General features: G+C 38.0%; 1 protein-coding gene across 10 annotated transcripts in view; it reads left to right on the top strand.

The window, feature by feature from the left end:
• The window catches only part of ECHDC1 (ethylmalonyl-CoA decarboxylase 1), a 74,869-nt gene that overhangs the window by 15,562 nt on the left and 39,967 nt on the right, over positions 1-19,340 (top strand). For all 10 annotated transcript variants that reach the window (XM_072643260.1, XM_072643259.1, XM_072643267.1 and 7 more), the window contains exons 2-3: positions 16,647-16,868; positions 19,111-19,253. In XM_072643260.1, the coding sequence (XP_072499361.1) occupies positions 16,649-16,868; positions 19,111-19,253 (363 nt within the window). In that variant the 5' untranslated portion in view covers positions 16,647-16,648. The remainder of the gene's footprint in view (positions 1-16,646; positions 16,869-19,110; positions 19,254-19,340) is intronic.

The raw sequence follows: 19,340 nt of genomic DNA, 5'->3' as shown, positions 1-19,340 counted from the left end.
AGCAAGTTTCTCAGCTGAGAGTTGGGAAAGAGGATCAGTGGGAAGTTTGAGGAAGGATAAAAAGGTGTGGAAGAGCCACTGAGAAGAGTGGAATAGTGAGTTACTAAGAAGGCAGGGGTAGGAAGATTGCCCAGCAGCAGTGAGGGCCTCATGGGGCTTGTTTGAGATGGAGTTTTGAAAACCTAGATTGAAATCCTTCCTCTGACAGTAGCATGTGACTCAAATCAGCAAGTCACTTAACCTCTCGTCAGACTCCGTCTCTTCATCCATAAAATGAGGCATTTGTACTAAATACTCCCTGTGATCCCTTCCAGTTCTAAGTTTATGATCCTTTGATCTAATTGTGAGAAGTTTTTCTTTACATCCTACTAAGATTTAATGCTATCTAACTTCCTTCTACCCGTTCTTCCTAGTTACCTCCTCTAGGGCCCACTTTTTCAATCTCCAAGACCAAGTTGGGAGCCACTGCAACATGTTCTGTGTGTGTACCTATATGGATGAATGCATACATATATACACATGTAAATACATTCATACTTACTATACCACTCCACTATTCCACTTTGCCCTTATATATAGATGTATACTTATATACAGTGGCAGCATGATCTAGTGGTTATAGAGCTGGACTTTGAGTTTGGAAGACCTGGGTTCAAATCCTTGCCCTCTTGGCTTCAGTTTCTTCCTCAGTAACATGAGGTAATTGAATTAGATGCTTTCCAAGGTCCCTTGCAGCTTTTAGTCTGTGATTCTGTAATATAATTGTCAGAAAGATTTCTTTAAATCCAGCTGACTTGTGATGTAATAATAACTTCACCCCATTACTCCTAGTTACATCTTCTAGGGCCAAGCAAAGCAAATCTGTTTTCTTGAGTCATGGGAAGAAAGTGGGGGAGGGGAGGAATACATGATGACCCATAGTTAGAGATGGGGCTTTATCCTTCAGCAGAATGGAAACCACTCACTACCAAAAATAATAAGTTAAGGCTGGAATTGATCTCCATTTGTGAGAAATGTTTTTGATGAGTTCTAACTAGGGCTAGCTTACCCTGTCATGCAGTCTCTATTGCAACCTTCAGGGGATCAAGATGAAGGTCTCTACCCACTCCCATCTCCATCCCCAAGGATAGATTTCAAGGTATTTGTGCTGATTGCCCTAAGCCCAGAAATTATTATAGTTCTGCTAGTTTTTCTTCCACAGGATAACCCTTTAAATTCTTAAGAGTGCTTGTATGTCTTCCCCTCCGCCAAGTCTTTTCCAGCCTAAATGTTTTTCATGTAATTCTTTTAGTTTCTAGTTCCAGTTCCTTCACCGTCTTTACAGTTGTCACTCCTTTGGGAGTATTTGCTGTTATTTTGAATGAAGCAAAACTATTAGCATTTTATTTAGTTACATTTATTTTAAAGAATATTCATAGAGCCTGACTATACAGACTCTCATGCTCTGGCCTCTGACAGTTAGTAGCTTTGTAATCTAATGAAGCTCATTTAACCTCTGTAACCCTCAATTTTCTCACCTGCAAAATGGGAATAAAAAAAGCTGGTTCTTGTAGGTTCACATGAGATAATGTATTTAAAGTACTTTGTCAGTTGTAAAACACTATATGAATGTCAATTATTACCATTAAAATAATCTTCCTACAGATAATACTAGTTGAGTGTGAATCATACTGACAGCTTTAGCCTAGTTACCGCTAATACAGAGGTTTCCAAACTTATTTGGCCTACCACCCCGTTTAAAAAAAAAAATTACTCAGCACCCCTCTGGAAATCTACTTTCTTTAATCCTTTAACTTTTTTTAAAATTTGCATCATTTCAAAATAAAGATTTTTTTAAATGACATCTTAAATGTAATAATTTATTGTAAATTTATAGTTTTTTCTTGCATTGAAATTTTGATTGTGCAATATTATATCATTTAACTCTGTAGTATCATATTGTAAACAAGTCATTACATACATATATTTCTGCCTACACATGCTGAATTTCCTGATAACTCCTTACATGCTGGCCTGCCAACACTTGCTTATTAAGATCTGTCATCAGACTTGACCACTGATAATTTGCATTTCGTGTGCTTATTTGGAAAATAATGTAATCATTATGACTTTAACTCTATTACACGCAGAAGAAACATGTATGAGTGGTTTTTCAAAATTTTCTTATCTTCTTTCCTTATGCTTCCGCTACCCCTTATTTTTATTCAACATCCACCCATTGCACCCAAAGCTACTACCCTTCCCCCCATACTTCTTCTTTCCAGGTAGGAGTGGTATCTGTATTACCTACTTTGGGAACCTATGTCCTAATAGATCAGAGGTCTAGAGCTGATTTGGCTGCTACTAAATAGTTGTGTAACCTTAGGGCAAGTTACTTAATCCCTTAAGGCTTCTTCAGTAAAAATAGAGGACCTCAAAGTCCCTTTTCTTCTCTCTAATTTCCTTGATTGTATAAAGTAAGTTGTTACTGAAGAATTTCATGTTCTGTGTGTTACAGCAGGATTGAGTTCAACTCCATGCATATGGGGCAAAAGGGAATGGAATAGAGGGGGAAGGAAAATTAATAAGGAAAAAGATGTAGGTAGCTGAGGTGTAGAATAATAGTCAACAGCTTGTCTAGCGCTAATCCTAAGCAAGAGATAAAATGCAGAGGTGGGTTTGTGGTCCCAAGCCTTTGTAGTTAGCAGTGACAATATTTATTGTTTAGTAAATGTTTAAACATGGTGGAGACAGTGGAAAGAGTACTGGGCTTGAAGATCAAAAACCTCATTTGAGTGCCACTTGCACCATTATTTGGGTAATATGGGACTAACACCTCCAATTCTTCATCTCTAAAGAAGAATAATATTTGTACTAACTACCATATTAGGTTGTTGTGAAAATTAACTAACATCAGCATGTTGTTTGTCATCTTAAAGTTGTGTTTGTCCTTTGTTTTTCGAAGAGGACCATGACATCAGGGAAATGATGACATGACTTGCAGTGGACTTTGATTTGAGTGAGGGAGGGCTGTGCAGGTCATGAGCCTCACCTTCTCCTCCAGAGCCATCTGGATCCAGTGACCAGATAGAGTGAATGTCAATGGTAACTGTTTCTCTTTGGAACAACAACCTTGAGGGTCTTCCCCTCCCAGCCTGATTTTTTTTTCCTTTTTTTTTTTCTAATTAAAGGGGCCATCCCTTGACTCATTCTTAAAGAGGCCTATTCACTGTGAATGGGCATTACCTCACTCTAAGTGAAAAAGCCTTTGCCTAATAGGGTCAGGGTCTCCCATTTCATCCTGGCCCATCTTCAGTCATCCTGATGAATATCTGGTCACTGAATCCAGATGGCTGTGGAGGAGAAGTGAGGCTGGTGACCTGCACAGCACTCCCTGACTCAAATCAAAGTCCACTGCAAGTCATGTCATCATTTACCTGATGTCATGGTCCTCTTCGAAAAATGAAGGACAGACACAACCCATGAGTAGACCAGCTATCTGAATGGGGACCCAGCTAGTTGGGTAACTCAACTCACCCTGTCCCTCTCCTTTTCAAATCTTAAAACTAGTTTATAAATGTCAGCCATTATTATTGGTACCAACTGAAGTAGCATAAAATGAACGCAGAGAGGAAGAAATACAAAGACAGCTTTGTTTTTTCTATTCTGTGTTCATTGTTAGATAGAAATTGTTAGTAATGGTAGACTTTCTTGATTTCTGTTCCCATATGCACTTTAAATTGTTAGGTAAAAAATATGCAGTTTTAAAAATCAAAACCCAAATCTCTAACAATTCTTTTCTGGACACTATCAATTTTTTAAATCCATTGTGTCACAAACACTTATTAAGTAATCTCAGAACACAGTACCCTCAGACACAGTAAGTACCACATGCTATGGTAAATCAGGAAAGAAGTATTACATGTTGTTCTCATAATAATAATAGTTAACATCTATATAGCTCTTACTATGTGCCAGACACTGTGCTAAGTATTGTGCCATTATTTTTTCATTTCAACCTCACAGAAACCCTTAGGAGGTTGGTATCCTCATTTTGCAGATGAGAAACTGAGGCAAAAAGAAGTTAAGTGATCTGCCTAGAGTTAAACAGCTAATAAGTATTGGGGATTGGATTTGAACTCAGGTCAACTTGATATAAGGCCCAGTGCTCTATCCACAGTACTACTCTAAGGAGTTTATTATGTGGTGCGAGAATTAGGACAAATAAATGCCTATAAAGATATGTAGTGTGTTAATGATAGATAAATGTAAAAATATGTAATATAAAGATAGAATATATATGCATATGTAATCCCCAAGTATATCTGTTTTCAGTTGGAATGATTTTATATTATTTTTTCCTTAGAAATTTCATTTCTAAATCAAAACTATAACATTTGTTTAATGCTTTAAGGATTCCAAAGCACTAATATCTCATTTTTCTTCTTAACAACCCTGTGAGGTAGGTGCTAATATTGTCTCCATTTTGCAGATGAGGAAACTGAGACTGAATGAGGTTAAGTTATTCACCTATGGTCAAACATCCTAGTAAGTGTCTGAGAGGATTTGAACTCAGATCTTCCAGACTCAAGGTACAATACTATCCATTGCACCACCTGAAGACAGTCTTTTAAAACTAAAACTTAAGATATGGAACATAACATATAAAAATCCTTTTCTAAATATATGAAATCCATTTTAATTGATATCAGTAACTTTATTGAAAGAGAAATAAACAGAAATTCTTTAGCCATATTTCTTACTAAGATGGCCCAGTCAGAGACAAAGTGAGAATTCCATGGTCTGAGGTGGGAAGAACTAAATTAAAGAAGGAAAGGGGAAGCACAAGTACTTTTATTTTGTTACAAATAAAATTTATACAGTAGTCTTTGATTTTTCTTCCTGGATACGTTCCTGAGGACTATAGTGCTTTAAGACCTTTGAATGGAGAGCAATGTTAAAATAGCTACAATTAAAATTGTAGATTCCTCCTTTCACCACTGGGGCTCTGTCTACCCTCATGCTGTGAGATACTTCCACTCATGGGAGTCTTGTTTGAAAATATTTGAAATGATAATTAATTATGAAATGGGGGCAGGCATGTACCTGGAAGAAACACACCTGGCAGTGGGCTGCAATCACACTTTAAGCACAGAGGGCATGGCAGCAAAAAGCTCATAAGGACCAAAGGAGTACAGAGGCAGACACCTTGGGAGGGAATGGGAAGGTAAAGGAGAGCAGGCAGCTGGAGGAATATCGGAATTCACATAACCATGGACTAGAATTGGGAGCATGGACCTGGATGAAGAGGGAAAGAGTCCTAGGGGTAGGGTTTGGGGAAGGGATAGGAGCTTGAGGTCTCATTTTTATAAGGTTTTAGGGGTAATAGGCTAACTTAAATATGCCACCTTGGGGTTAGTTCATTAACATATCCAAATCACCTCAGAGCTATCAGTAAAACTTTAAAATTAACATGTCCATGTCATCTCAAAATTATCAACACCTTTTGCTGTTCTACTGGTCTGGAACTATCACAGTCTGGAATTCATAGATCATAGGACCAGAACCCTGACAGTAAAGCCTGGATGGCTCCCCCTGATTCAGCCCATATCATTAGGGTGTGGATTTTAGTTAATATATGATACACTTTGTAAGTTATGCTCCTTTGATCTTTGGGATAGTTTGTGCACTACTTCCAGGGTCCCCTTTTACTATCTTATTTCCTGCTGTTGCCCCTTTATTCTGGCTACATATAAACTTACAATACTGCCTAGAAAAGGGGTGACCAAAACAAGATACAATTTTAACACAGTATTAGAAACTATTCTTTTCACCCTGAGTAGTCTGACAATGTGCCAAGCAACGGCCCCGTGGACGATAGAGTACCAAACAGCATGACTGAACATGCATTGGGATGCCTATAGATTTTTGAACAGTGACATTAATCTCTTGGCTATTCTCAAATATGACATTGCATTTCCCAACCCTGCACATTTTTATTCATTCCCAAGCCTGGAACTCTCCCTTGTCATATCTGTCCCCTAACTTCCTTGACTTTTTTCCACTCTCAGCTAAAGCCCTAAGTTCTCCAAAAGGCTTTTCCTGGTTTCCTTTCATCTTTGTGTCTCCCCTTGTTTGTACAGAGTTGTTTGCATATTGTTTCCTGCATTATACTGTGAGCTCCTCGAGAGCAGGGCTTTCTTTTTGTGTATCTTTGTAACTTAGCATGATGCCCAGCGCATAGTCAGTTGTTGTCCTTCATCAGCGAAGAAGACCAAAGTGACATCATTGTGTTGGAGTCCAGGTACAGTGTGTCCCACAGTGGCTGATCATACTGTTACAAACACAGAAGGCTCTACCACAGGTCAAGCACATTTGGAGTCTTGGAGACATCTCCAGATTTGCACATCTCACCTTTCCTTTGTGCTGCTGTGATTCTGGTTGCTTATTTTTTCAAAATATATAATAAATTCTGTGTTACTTTCAAACCTGTCCTGCTTGTCTGTGCTTCCTTCTAAACTTTTTTCTGTTCTCTTCTATGCATTTTTAAAAAACGTTCCATATGGCTAATATAGAAATATGTTCACATATATGATGGGCGTCATATTGCTTCCTTTTTCAATGGGTAGGGGAAAGAGAGAATTTGAAAATGAGAATTTTTAAAAGTGAATGTTAATTTTTTTTTTAATGTTATAATGCTTCCTCCTCCCCCATTTTTTGGCATCACTGTTGCCAGTTGCTTCTCCCCAGACTGTCCTTACCCCCTCTCCTAATTAAAAAATGTAAAGTAGAGGGAGGCAAAAAGTGATTTTAAAAAGCAGTGAAGCATTCCACTCTATAGAGAGGAATGGCCTATGGTTCTATCCATATCATAAAATTATCTTATTTACATAAGACATTAGCTTAACAAGTGCCTCCACTCATAAAGGAACATATTCTCTATACAGAAAGGTAAAATTCTGATGAATGGTAACTCCTAAAATCAGATGAGTTTTTAGTTTGTTTTCCAGACTTTTTTTTTTTGCTGAATGGCTTAATTTTGTTATTGTGATATATAGATAGTAGCATAATGGTCATGCCATAACCTTATAATAAATGGAATACCCTTCCCTAAAAGAGCCAGGACTGTGTTTCAGGTTTTTACTGAACTGAATACAATTGAAAAATTAATCATAATTGATAATCATGTTGCTGTGTGTGTGTGTGTGTGTGTGTGTGTATGTTGGTGTTATTTTTTTTAATGTGTGAATGTCTTAGTTTCAAAGCTGCTTCAAAGCTACAAAGTAGATAGAGTACTGGACTTGCAGCCAGAAATATGCTTTCAAATCCTATCTCAGATACCAGATTTCTCACAATGGACAAGTCATAAAAACTTCTGAGACTCCATCTCCTCATATATTAAATGGGAATAAAAATTGTAGTATCTATGTCATTGTCTGGAAGGTTAAATGGGATATTTGTTTAAAAAGCACTTTGCAGACTTTAAAGGGCTTGTTACATTACTTTGATCAGTCATTTCAGTTGTGTCCAACTCTTCATGACCCTGGAAAAGAAACTGGAGTGGTTTGCCATTTCCATTACCAGTCCATTTTACAGATGAGGAAACTGAAGCCAACAGGGTTAAGTGACTTGCCTAGGGTTATACAGCTACTAAGTATCTGAAGCCTGATTTGAATTTAGGAAGATGAGTCTTCCTGACTTTAGGCCTAGCTCTCTATCCATTGTGCCAACTAACCACCCTACAAAATATTGTTTTACCTAGTTGTTAAAAACCTTGAAAATGAATGACTTTAAATTTCTTTGAGATGTTATTTTGAGAAAACTTATTCTTCAGTGAGACTTTAATAGGAATCTTGGGGGGAAAATTGTATTTTGCCATTTCCAAATGTCCCTTGGATAAAAACATTCCACATTCACAGTACTTACTTAAGTGCTCTACTAGGGAAGGAACTATCCAACATCTTTTCTTTTTTTTCTTCGGGGTATTTGGGATTAAGTGATTTGCCCAGGGTCACATAGCTAATTAGTGTCAAGTGTAGGAGGCCAGATCTGAACTCATATCCTCCTGATTCCTATGCTGGTGTTCTATCCTAGGCCATCCAGCTGCCCCTCAACAACCTTTCAATTTTGCAAAATACTTTTTCCTTTCTGAGCCAAATCCTTCTCACTCTAGAGATGCCTCTTCACTCTCCCTCCACCCGCCATGTCCTGCCTCTTCTCCTTTGGTGAGTTCCTGCCTAAGGCTGCCATTTTGGTAAGTTTTCAGGCCATCCACACTCCCTTGTCTTCCAGCTCCACTACAAACTCTCTGTACTTTTCCACCTTACTGCTTTCCAGATCTATTTTATGTTGTCTTCCCCCATTCGAATGCAAGCTCCTTGAGGGTAGGGTCTATCTTTTTAAAAAACATAGTAGGTACTAAATAAATACTCTTTATGTGGGAAGAGGATTAATATATGAAGTCTCAAAAGGTAATGAGGGGGACAACCTATGAAGAGCTTTAAATGCCAGACAAAACTTATATTTTATCCTAGAGGTAATAAGCCGTTGGAGTTTATTGAGTGGGGGCAGGATATCCTGATTGGACCTAAGCTTGAGGAAAATCACTTTGGAAGCTATGTGCAGAAGAGATTGGAGGGAACTGGATAGAGAGGAAGTGCCTAATTATTCTGGTGGTCTAGGTGAGAGGTGATGAGGGCCTGAACTAGGTAGGGTAGTGGTTGTGTAAGTAAGCAGAAGGGGACATAAGTGAGAGATATTGTAAAGGAAAAAAAAATAGATTTGTCATTTTATTAGGTCTATGAGATAAATGAGAGAAAGTTGAACATGACACCAAATTTGCAAACCTGAATGGACATCTGCTTCAGTGACTGTAATAAAAAAGTTCATAAGAGGGAAGGATTTGGGAGGAGATAATAAAGTGGGGTTTTGGGTTCAAGAATCCTACAGGACATCCAAAAGGTCCAAAAGGTATTTGGTGAGGTAGATAGGAGAGATATAGAGCTAGATAACTAGATCTGGGAATTATCTACAAAGAGATAATGGTGAAACCCATGGGAGCTAATGAAATCACCAAGTTAAAAAATATGGAGGGGAAAGAGAGGGCCTCATACAGACAGTATTGAAGCACCCATAGTTAGAAGGCACAACATGGATGAAGACACAGCAGAGACTGGCACATTTTTAAATACATAGGAGGAGAACTAAGCAGTCCCAAAAAACAAAAAAGGAGAGTATGCAGGAGTGTCAGATTCCACAGAGAGGTCAAGGAGTCGGCAGATTGAGAAAAGACCATTATATTTGGTTATTAAGTGGTAATTGGGGACTTTGGAGATTATGGTTTTAGTTTCATGATAATTCAGAAACTATAATTCAGAAAGTAAGGCATAGGATGAAAAAGATAAAATATATGATCATTATCATAATAGCTAATATTTATGTGATGCTTACTGTGTGCCAGGCACTGTGCTCTCATTTGATCTTCACACCAACCCCAGGAGAAAGGTGCTGTTATTATTCCCATTTGGGGGTTGAGGAAACTGAGGCAAATGGAAGTTAAATGACTTGCTCAGAATCATATAGCTATTAAGTGTCTGAAGCTATATTTGAACTCGTCTTCCTAACCCTAAGCCCTGCACTCTATCCACTGCACCACCTGAGTGCCTTATCAGATAAAAGGCCATTCATAGTTTCTCCATGTAGAAGTGGAGCAGTTTGGGGTAATTAAGGGAATTGACTCTCCCTTTATGTAGCAGAAGTGAAGTGGAGGAGTTAGTTATAAGAGTTGAATAAATTAAGGAACTTGGCAAGTTAGGGTTTGTGAGGATATATATATCTATATCTATATCCATATCCGTATATATATATATCCATATCTATCTATCTATATACATATATATATATACATATATACATTTCAGCATGTGTGTTGAGATGGGAGCATGAGTTGTTACAGAGAAAGACTGTGATCCAGGCACTGAACTTTTTTAAGGAGAAACAAAAGAGAATGTCCTGGAGGCTGATAGATAGCAACCACCTGAATCTTGATTGGGGAAGCAGAGTGGTGCATAAGAGTGCTTGGCCTGGAATCTGGAAGACTTAACTTCCTAAATTCAGATCTGGCCTCAGACACTTACTAGCCATGTGACCCTGGGCAAGTCATTTAACCCTCTTGGTTTCAGTTCTTCATTTGTAAAATAAACTGGAGAAGGAAATGGCAAACTACTCCAGTGTCTGCCAAGAAAAACCCAAATGGGGTCATGAAGAGTCAGACATGACTAGAAAAAATGAACAACAGAATCTTGGTTGGGTGATAAATTTGGAGGGCATGAACCTCAAAAAAGGGTAGGTTGAAGAGTGATTGCCTTAGAAGAAGAATCTAGAAGTGACAATGGGGAGTGAGGAGTATTTTGACTTCCCCATAATGGCCACTGAGTCAAGGCTTTGAGTGAAAGTAGAAGGGGTAGCCAGGGATGCAGTATTATCAGGAGGGAGCCACTTTTCAATGTATCCCAGAAGATGGAAGGAGAAAATGGAAAAAAAAAGTTTAAGATGAAAGGTAGTTTGTTAATTATGGAGCACGTGTTTCAGATGCCATAGTGAAAGGGGTGCATAGATCTGGAGGGGGACATTTGGGAAGGAGGATGGGATGGGGGTTTGAGGTGGATGGGAAAGGGAACAAACAGCTGGGATTGAGGAGCGGTGTTCAGCAGTTGTCAGAGTTTCAGTATCACTGGGTTGGAAGGGATAGGAGTGTGCAAATTATCCAGTAATAACTTCTGGCAGAGTGTCAATGAGATCTACCGATGAAGCCAAGTAATTAAGAAGTTCAAGATCAACCTTCTAAGTTTCTACACAGCCCTCAGCTGTCTGACCTACCAGAAGGTGTGTTATAGGAGATGTTAGGAAACCTACCTTGTGGCAGGCTTGAACAGGACCTGGTGTGTTCCCAAACTGAAGACTTCAGTATCCCAGGCCTTATTTAGGGCAAGTCTGGCTATGCTGTAGTCTTGGAGCCTCTGGAATCATATCTTGGCCTAGGCAAGTTGTAGCCCTTGGAAATGTCTGCCTCCACTGAATCATTATGTCTTTTTTGCCATATTAGTGGATATAAGGTGATATTTTAAAGTTGTTTTGATTTGCAATTCTGTGGTTATTAGAAAATGTAAGCATCGTTTATTGGGCTTCTTAAAAGTTTGTATTTAGTCCTTCAACAATATCTGTTTCTGTCCTTTGACAATATTATAAGTCTTACAGAAGTGTGTCAGTTCTTTATAGATACTGGATATGAGATCTTTATTGACTATACACATTGCAATTTTTTCCCCTAGTCTGTTCTCTGTCTATTAATCTTTAGAGATATTACCTTTTGTTTTTCAAAATCCTTTACCTTTCTATAACCAAACCCATCCATTTTGTTTTCCAATAATGAGTTATATTTGTTTAATAAAAATTCCCTTCTCTGTAGCTGAGAGAAATATATCCTTTTCTTTAAGCTTTTAAAAGTGATTCTTAATGATTAACAAAAATATTTAGATCACTGGTCCAGGTAGAATTTATTTTGGTGTATTGTATGAAATATTGATCCAAATCCATTTTTTGCCATACGGCTATCAAATTTTCCCAGAAGTTTTTATTGAATAATGATTCCATTCCTTAGTATAATATATGTATATCAATGGGGAGTGAGGTAGAACTGAAGAAAATCTCTTACCCTATAAAATCCTCATAGACTTGCTAGAGGGGAGAGGAAAGTAGATGTAGGAGGAACAATGAATATATTGGTAAAGGAACCACATGATGCACATGGAAGACTAGAGGGTGTTGTTCTTCTCTCCCTTGGCCTGGGCTGCTTTGAATCCAAGTAGTTTCTTCACTGTATCTAAGAGATCTTGTTCACTTCAGGGTATTAATCTCTGTGCTTAGACTCTGTCCTATAAATAAATTTCAAGGTGACTAAGTAATACCCAAGGTTATACCACATGTTTGTGATTTCTCAGGGGAGAAATCATTACCAACTCCTCCCTTCCCCACCAGTCCTCATTGCCCCACATATGTCTTCTGCTTTTCTCAGACTGCCCTTTCCTACAAATTGTCATTAGTACTGGCAACGTTAACCACAGGGCAGTTAAAGGCCATTAATATCTTTAGATAACAATAGGAATAAATAGGAAAAAAGAGGCAGTTTGTAGATTTTGCAGTCAGAGCAGGGCACTGCCAAGTGTAGCAGTCATTAAATGTTTATTAAGCACCTACTATGTGCTAAACACTATTCTCAGTACTGGGGATACAAAAAGAGGCAAAAGACAGACTTTGCCCTCCAGGAACTCGAGGTCTAATGGAGGAGACAGTAAGAAGACAAATATGTACAAATAAGCTTTATACAGGATAATTTGGAAATGATTAAAATAGGGAGGGCACTAGAATTAAAAGGAGCTGAGAAAGGCTTCCTGTAGAAAATGGGTTTTAGTTGGGACTTAGAGGAAGCTGGAGAAACCAATAGGCAGAGATGAGGAGGATGTAGGAGACAGCCAGAGAAAATTGCTGGAGTGTAGAGATGGAGTGCCTTGTTCTCAGAACAGTAAGGAGGCCAGTGTCTCCAGGCTGAAGAGAGAAATGTAACAAGACTGAAAAGGTGGATGTGGGTGGGTGGGACGGTAGATTATGAAGGGCTTTGAATGTCAAACAGGATTTTGTATTTGATCTGATGATAGTAGGGAACCACTGAAGCTTACTGGATAAGGAAGTGACAGTTATACCTGCACTTTAGGGAAAAAGCTATTTGGGTGCTGAATGGAGGATGGATTGGAGTGGGTAGAGACTTGAGGCAGGCAATCCACTATCATTTTATTGCAGTGGACAAAACATGAGATGATGAGGTCCAGCAACAAAGCGACCATAATATCAGAGGAGAAAAGAATATACTCAAGCAAAGATGGGTGAGATGTTTATGGGGGAAGATAATGAGTTACAAAGAAATATAATAATAATGTAATATAGTTATCCCTTCCATATTGTGACTTTCTCCTTCACAGTTTTGATATATCATGGGTTGGCATAAGAAATGAAATAGAAATTTCTGGGAAGTTTTGCTGCAGGTACAGATGACCCAAGAAGACCCTCAGACAACACAGAAAAAGTTTAGAGACTCAGAAATGCATAAAATATATAGTATTGTATAATTATAATATTGTATAATAATCCAAATTTTACAATTAGGTACTATAAACACCCCATAGAAAAAGAAGAAAAAAAAATTCAGACTTCTTTTCTGGTACAAAAGGAGGGCCAAAAAATTCTATTCAGATATTTGAGATTGCAGGGGGCACTATGATCTTAACCCCTGCAATGTGGAAGGAATAACTGTATAAGGAAATCAGAACATGTATTTCCCTTATAGTGTATACACTCTGGCTCACTTAGACCCAGGTAGCTACATTTATCCCAGGATCCTATTATACCCCCAGGAGTTAATAGGGTGCATTTTGCATTTTATTTGTTTTGACTCAAGGCCCCACTAGCTCTCTTTGTCCCCTTGTTAAGGGACCTGTAACTAGGTTCCAGTTCCTTTTAACTACTTAACCTGGGTGCATACTCTCCCTTTTAGCACTTCTTAACCCAATTCCTATATAGCATTGGTCACACCAAGTACACATCCATGTATGGCATGATTCAGGGACCTGTCAATTGAGGTCTTGTCTCAGCTACCACTGGGCTGGAGTGCCAAAGTTCATTCCCAAAGGTTCCTCTGCACTCCTTGGGGCAGCAATGTGGCAATGGCTCTAAAGCTAAGCTCTTAGATCCTGGAACACTAGAATACTAAGGTAGCCTCAGATCTTTTGAAATTCACTGGTCTGTGGAGGATCCACTCCTTTCACCTGAGTCATGTGCCAAGTAAAATTCAGCAAAGGTAGACTGAGATATGTTCTCTTTGAGCAAGATAACATTTTATTAACAGTGTGCAAACCTGCCAATAAGAATGGATCAATGGCTTTGCCTCAGTTTAAGCCAAAGACCCCCCAAAAAAGACTTAACTCATTTTCATAAGGTTAGAACAAATAGCAACAGAAGTGGTGACATTATGGCATAAGGATAAAGGTGACTGGTTATGTAGCTGAGGCATGGGGAACAGTATGACTGGTTGAAATTTGGAAATGAGGGCCTAGCAATATCCCCTCTCTTTCCCTCCTGTGACTAAGAATAATTCATTGTTTGAGTCCACCTGCAAGGTTAAAAGATAGTAGGTTAGACTTCTTTGGATAGCAAACCAGATATCCTTGAAGGACAGCTTGGTGGTATAAAGATACTAGACCAAAGTCCCTGACTTCCACCTACATCCCTCAAGGGTAGCAAAATTCCTTGAGGCAAGAATAGAACAGTGATTAGCAAGAGAACTGGATTTCTAAACTTAACTCATTACAGACCAGCTAAGTTCAGAGACCAAGAAACATGACTGAAGCAGAGGACAAAATCAATTAACTGTAAATAGGATCAATAAAAAAATGATACAGAATCAATTTAATCCTTTCAATAAGAAAGGAACAGAGAGGCCAAGGACCACACATGACCTCAGAGAAGAGAGAGGACCTATTAACAGTTTCAGAAGTTGTGACATAAAGAGACACTGAGACCCCTCAAGAATAAATTAGGCAAAATAGGGAATGACTGGCTCATTTTTGAATGCTTCTGTTGACAAAGAGCCTTCACAAGGTGATTAGCTGACCAAAATGAGTTGTAGAATATCTGTATATTCTCCAGTCTCCAAGGCATTTCCTTTACATGTCAACTGAGAGCAACTCCTCAATCTCCATATGGAAAGATGCTATTCCAGGTGCTCTGCATATATGCTACATCCCCCATTATACTCTGCTGACTTGGGAGTCACAGGACAGAGATATTTCTCTCACCAGAAGTAGTCTGATCAGCACAGAACCCTGCTGATCCCAGTCTCTGCCCAGGATCAGCTGCATCATAAAGCACAGCAGGAACACCTGTAGCAAGAACCTTTAGAGCAGAGATTCCACATATCCCCCAAAGGTTTTGTACATGTTTTATTTAGCTTGATGCTGAAAAAAAAAAGCCTTTTCCTTTGTAACCCTGTGTATTTTATTTTATACATTTAAAAACATCATTCTGAGAAGAGGTCTATAGTCTTCACCAGGCTGCCAAAGGGCTCGTTACCCTTGTATTAGAGTGTTTGTAGAGAAGAGCAGAGGATCATAAATCTAGAGGTCCATTTAAGTGGTCAACTCTGTACCAAGACAGAGGATGGATCATGATTTATTTAAACCACAGTGTATTCATGCTTCTCTGACTCCCTTTTCCAGACTCCAAGCAGAGAATTACCTGTATTGTTATTTCTGTCATGTTGTTGTTAAATCAAAGAGAGTTTCCTTTTTAGTGTCCTTGATGAAATTTGTAAGCCAATATAGACTTTGTGATAAGATTTAGAAACTACTTTTACCAGCATCACATAAACAATTTTAGCAGGTGACAATCAGGCTTCTTTTTTGTTTGTTTTGTTTTTCTTAAATTTGTTCATGAAATCTGGAAGTACATTCTCTTTGGGGCTTCTCGTCTCTATATACTAAGTATGATAATCTCTTTGTGTTTGTTGTTATTGTGTTTAGTTGTGTCTGACTCTTCGTGATCCCCTGAGTTTTCTTGGCACAGATAGTGAAGTGGTTTGCCATTCCTTTTTCAGCTCATTTTATAGATGAGGAAACTGAGGCAAACAGTTATTTGACTTGCCCTGGGTTACACAGCTAGTAAGGGTCTGAGACTGGATTTAAACTCAGGTCTTCCTGACTCCAACCCTGGCACTCTATTCACTGTAACACCTAGCTGCCTCATACGTAATTACCTATTCTTCTTTGTGTAGGTATTTATAAAATATATACCATTAACTGCTCCAGTTCAGCATTTTAACAACCATACATACTTTGGAGGAATTAAGTTTGTACTGTGACCTTTGTAATCTCATATTTCCCATCTGTTCTTAATTCTTTCTGGAAATTCATATAATAAAGACTTCTTTAAAACTATAGAAAATTAGATTGAAAATTTACTTGATCATCCTGAAATTCATCCTTCACCAATAAAAGTCACATACATGCCTTTTCCCATCCATTCATCCCTTCAACCAGTAGCAGGTATCCCAGAGACCCAAAGGATAAGAGTCATTAGAGATAGAGGATTATAACTTGAAGAATCTGTATTGACGAGTCTGCTCAGCCTAGAAGTTTGTCCCTAGATTGAAGGGGATCTTGGACACGATGAGGAAAACAGTCTTGTAATCTCAGGAGTAAAATATGATGATAAATACAACACCAGGATATTCCTTTCCTTTGTCATGCTTCTTTTAGCCTAATAATGAATGCACTGTAACTAAAGGACTATATAATCACCTTTTCATAGGCAAATAGATTATGCACATTTGAAATTATCAGATTGTGGGTATTGATTGGGAGGAGAAAAGAGGAAATTCTTTCTTGGGAAGGTCAAGGAGCTACTGCTGCTACCAAGAAGAGTGTGTGCAGTTATGGAGATGTGTTCCTGAAAACAGGCAAAATTCCATCACCAGGACATTGCAATATTTAGCATTCAAACAAAGGGTAATAGTATAGTTGAGTTTTGTACCATATTTCTTTCTCTTTTTTCCCCCTCAGAAATGGCTGCTTCTTTTTTGAAGACTTCATCTCTTTCTGTAAGGAAAAAACTCATACAACAAACTGGTTTTCCACTGTATAGCACTTCTCATGGTTTTCATGAGGAAGACGTCAAAAAGAAACTTCAGCAGTTTACTGGTGGATCCATTGACCTTCGTAAGGAAGACTGTGGCATTGGCATTCTCACTTTTAACAACCCAAGTAAAAAGAATGCATTCTCAGGTACTAGTGATTTCCTCCCTCTAGCTAAAGGTTGATGGAAGAAGATGAGGCACCACTGTGAAATGGAAAAAGCACCACTGGTTTTAGAGTCAGTAAACTGCCTCTGTCACCACCTGTATGGCTTTAAGCAAATCCTCTCTGGGCCTCCTTTCTTCAAATGTAAAATGGGAAAGACCAAATGCCTTCCAAGGTTCCTTTCTTAAGCTCTACCTTTACAGTCTTATGATCTAATAAATTAATACTTATCAGTTGATTGAATGATCCACCCCTTACACCATCTTCTTTGAGCTTCCCTTGCTTTGGTTCTGATAAACACATTATATTCAGAAATCAATGATATACAAATAATTATACACTTTGTGTTTTTTTATGATGATTTTTTAAAAACTTCAATTGACTTATTTCTATCACCAAGTACATTTCAGAGCTGACTTTCCACATTTTAAATTGGTGTATGTTCAGGGAATAAAAAGTAATGCTAACAGACCAAGAAAAACATATTTAGAAAAGTGAGTCTGAAGCAATGAAACGACATTATAGTTTTCAAAGGCAAGAAGAAATGATTTTAATATTATTTTCTGTTCTGAATTATATTCTATCCTGCTTCTTTGCATTGGTTTGTTGACTTATTCATATTTATTTTGATCAAATGTTTAACTCTATTTCATTTCAACTATTACAATGTAAGAACCTTTGAGAAAATGTGTTTGTGAGATCTCAGACTTAGATGTGGAAGGGACCTGAGAGGCCATCTAGTTGAGGCTTCTTAAATTTTTTCCACTTGTTTCCCGTTTTCATGGTTCAGCAGCATTTGTTGGTGTTGCATGGCCTGAGGGCATGTGCAGCACAACTTGTGCATGTGTTCAGGGCCAAGATTGTAGTGAAGTTGTGCAATGTAGCATGCACAAACACTGCCAGAAAACCTCAGATTCATTACACATTTGATTTTGAATTAGTTTTTGGTCGTTGTACTTTCAGAAATCTTTTACTGTTGTCAGAATTTTTGCAACCTCATATAGGGTCAGGACACATAGTTTAAGAATTGCTGTTTCTAATTCAGCCTTCTCATTTTACAGATGAGGAAACTGAGGCCCATAGATGTTAAGCAAGTTGCCCAAGATTATAAAGGTAGTGATAGATCCAGTGTAGCTCTTGGATATGTCCATCTGTTAGGACTCACTTTAATTTTTTAGATCCCTTCATCCTTTGGAAAAAGTAGGAACTTATAGTAGGGACTTTAGGGGCCATCTAATTCAACTTCTTCATTTTACAGATGAAGAAAGAAACTGAGACTCAGAGAGGTTAATTGACTTCCTGATGGCCATAAATCTAAATTTAAATACAAGTCTTTTGGACTCCAAATTACATCATGCTGAGCACCTAGTACAAAACTGTTCATCCTTAGGAAAAGTCCAGTGAATATCTGTTCTGACTGACTTTTAACTGCAAGATAAAATCCTAGTCAACAACAACAAAAAATCCAAACTTTTAATTTCTGAAGTGAAGTGAACTTGTTAAGCAGAGAGACTCAGCATCCTTAATGGAGCATTGCTGGTGGTGTTGTGAAAAGCAATAAAGTAATCAGAACATATTCTGACCTTGAGAGGTGGCTTACATTCTAATAGAAGAGTTTATAGTTTAATGGATTAAGCAGTGGCTGGAGTAAACTTTGGCATCTCTTAGTCCAAATCCTTGCTTTAATTTATCGCTTTGTTATAATCCTTTATTGGTTCCCAAGGCAGTTTCTGGGGCAAAAGAAAAATGAGAATTTATCACACTGAGAACACTATGAACTTGGAAAGTTACCAAAGACTTTTAGCATAAGCATATTCAAAAGATGAACATTAAAAGATCTTGGTGGGAACTTCAGTTTTAATTTTTTCCTCTTTCTACAATTCCCTTTACATTCCTTTAGAGACCAAGGAAGGAGTTTTGGTCTAATTGAATCTTCTCTTTAGCCTAGTTTCTTTTTTTAACCACTCTCATAAATATCATCTCTCTTTTCTGAATGAACACTGTGTTAACACTGATTTTAACACTTAATCATATGCTACCTTGCATTGTTTTGTAACTGTTTTATGTGGTATATAAATCTCATTAAGGCTTTTGTATCTTTTTGTATCTCCCCCACAATCCAGGGCAGTGCTACCTAGATAGACAATAAAGACCTAGAATGTACTTGCTAACCTTGAAGTCTTTATTTCTATTTTTAGTTTGTTTTTTCTTTCCCTTTCAATAACAGGAGTTATGATGCTACAGCTACTGGAGAGAGTGATTGATCTAGAAAACTGGAAAGAAGGGAAAGGTCTTATTGTCTGTGGGGCAAAAAACACTTTCTGCTCAGGATCAGATTTGAGTGCTGTTAAAAGTCTGGGAACCTCACAGGTCAGTGGTCATGTAAAATTGCATTTTTAACTCCTGATATACTTGTTGAAACATAAGATCATTGATTTGGAACTGGCATGAATAATT

Source organism: Notamacropus eugenii, chromosome 2 (assembly GCF_028372415.1).
Source record: "Notamacropus eugenii isolate mMacEug1 chromosome 2, mMacEug1.pri_v2, whole genome shotgun sequence".
In the NCBI taxonomy this organism is placed as follows: domain Eukaryota; kingdom Metazoa; phylum Chordata; class Mammalia; order Diprotodontia; family Macropodidae; genus Notamacropus; species Notamacropus eugenii.
The sequence above is the reverse complement of the archived record's forward strand: the minus strand, read 5'-3'. Positions and strand labels throughout refer to the sequence as shown.